The sequence below is a fragment of the Asparagus officinalis genome, chromosome 7 (genome assembly GCF_001876935.1).
Source record: "Asparagus officinalis chromosome 7, Aspof.V1, whole genome shotgun sequence".
NCBI classification, from domain to species: Eukaryota; Viridiplantae; Streptophyta; class Magnoliopsida; order Asparagales; family Asparagaceae; genus Asparagus; species Asparagus officinalis.
In genome coordinates, this window is record NC_033800.1 from 33,915,352 (window position 1) to 33,916,840 (window position 1,489).

The 1,489-nt window shown below is 37.5% G+C and overlaps 1 protein-coding gene across 1 annotated transcript in view; it reads right to left on the reverse strand.

The window, feature by feature from the left end:
• The window catches only part of LOC109848451 (probable boron transporter 2), a 5,110-nt gene continuing 4,504 nt past the window's right edge, over window positions 884-1,489 (reverse strand). Inside the window, exon 12 of the mRNA XM_020417950.1 lies at window positions 884-1,402. Coding sequence (XP_020273539.1) covers window positions 1,109-1,402 — 294 coding nt within the window. The 3' untranslated portion in view covers window positions 884-1,108. The remainder of the gene's footprint in view (window positions 1,403-1,489) is intronic.

A 1,489-nucleotide genomic window follows, 5' to 3' on the forward strand; every position in this document is an offset into this window, starting at 1 on the left:
CCCATATTGGAAAAGTTAGGAAAGAGTTGTGGACTTAAAATAAAGTTGGTGTCATAACTAATCTTATTATGCCTACAGCTAATGTTTTGGCCATCCATTGATGCTTCTTTTTAATTATTGCTACTCTTTAGCTTTTGTAGGCTACTCATTTCCTTCAATAGGACTCTTAATGATACATCAGGCACTTGCATTCATGTCTTCTGTCTGGAGATTCATGATTAATGATGGGGAAAATGGGACCTAATTGGATTGAAATTTAGAAGGTAACCGAAAGATAGTTTCATCTCTCAACTTCTTTGTACTGTTTCACTTGACATTTCACCTAATGCCGCCTTGATTCATATTTTTTCCGCTTGGAGAGCTCATATCAAATTATGAATTAATCAATGACAGGAAACCGATGTGATAGAGGGAATTTGAGTGAAGGGATGATTAATTTTTGCCTGAAAGAATGTTTTATTACAATGTGCCACTTAATTTAAAGGGAAAGTAATGATATCCTACATCAATGAGAAGATTCTTTCGTCCTCGATCGGTTCTTGTAAAATTTTGGTAATCTAGGAATTTTATTTGGGACAGTACGAATAAAAAGCGAGACATTGGATAATTGGTGATGTCACATCGTATCTCGAGGGAGTAAAGAAAATTATATTTTTATTATTATTCATCGTTTGATAATATATACAGTAAGTTGATAGCTTCTGTCAGTTTTTTTTTTAAATTTGTTCAGTTAAATTTTTATCTTTTTTTCCCTCCTAATTTAGTTTTGGTTATAATAATATGATACTCTCGCTTCTGAATTTATCATTCATTCTCATAGTTAATGGTTCGACGCGTACATTTCTCTGTACGTCAATGCTCAAAACGGATTCCATTCGGTTGATGAACTTGAAAACATTCGAAACCTGTTTTAGTATCAAGCATTTTATTTTAGACATTACATCTCCGAGCCAATTAAAAAAGAAAGAAAAAGAAGAAGAAGAAGAAGGAGAAGATACATGATCAAGTAGCAAGCATAACCATATTAAACAATACAATAGAAGCAACATAAGCATTGAGAAATATTTGGGGGAATCATTCATGACCGATTTATTGGAGCCATTCCTTGTTACTTTGGAGTTGAACCTGCGAACTTTGATGGTGTTGTTTTTCCACTCCCTGGACTGAGTCGTCCTCCTCTTCCACCAACACGAGGACTTTGCTCTCGTCTCAGCTCGCTCACGCGAGGACTATGCAAAACCCGGGGGCTTTGAAGCCCATGCAAATCTGAGGCCGGTGTCCCAGTAGAACTTGTCACCTTCGGACTACTAAATCGTCTTATCTCCCCGCGACTCCTCGTCACTAACTCATCAAGAATCTCTGCACTCTCCGCCTGTAAATTTCTCACCCCCATATCAAATTCCTGCAACAAGCAACCAAATTAGCACGGGACGGCAAAATGTGCAGCGGTGCTAAAAAAACAAGCTAGCGGAACTCACGGCTGCCACTT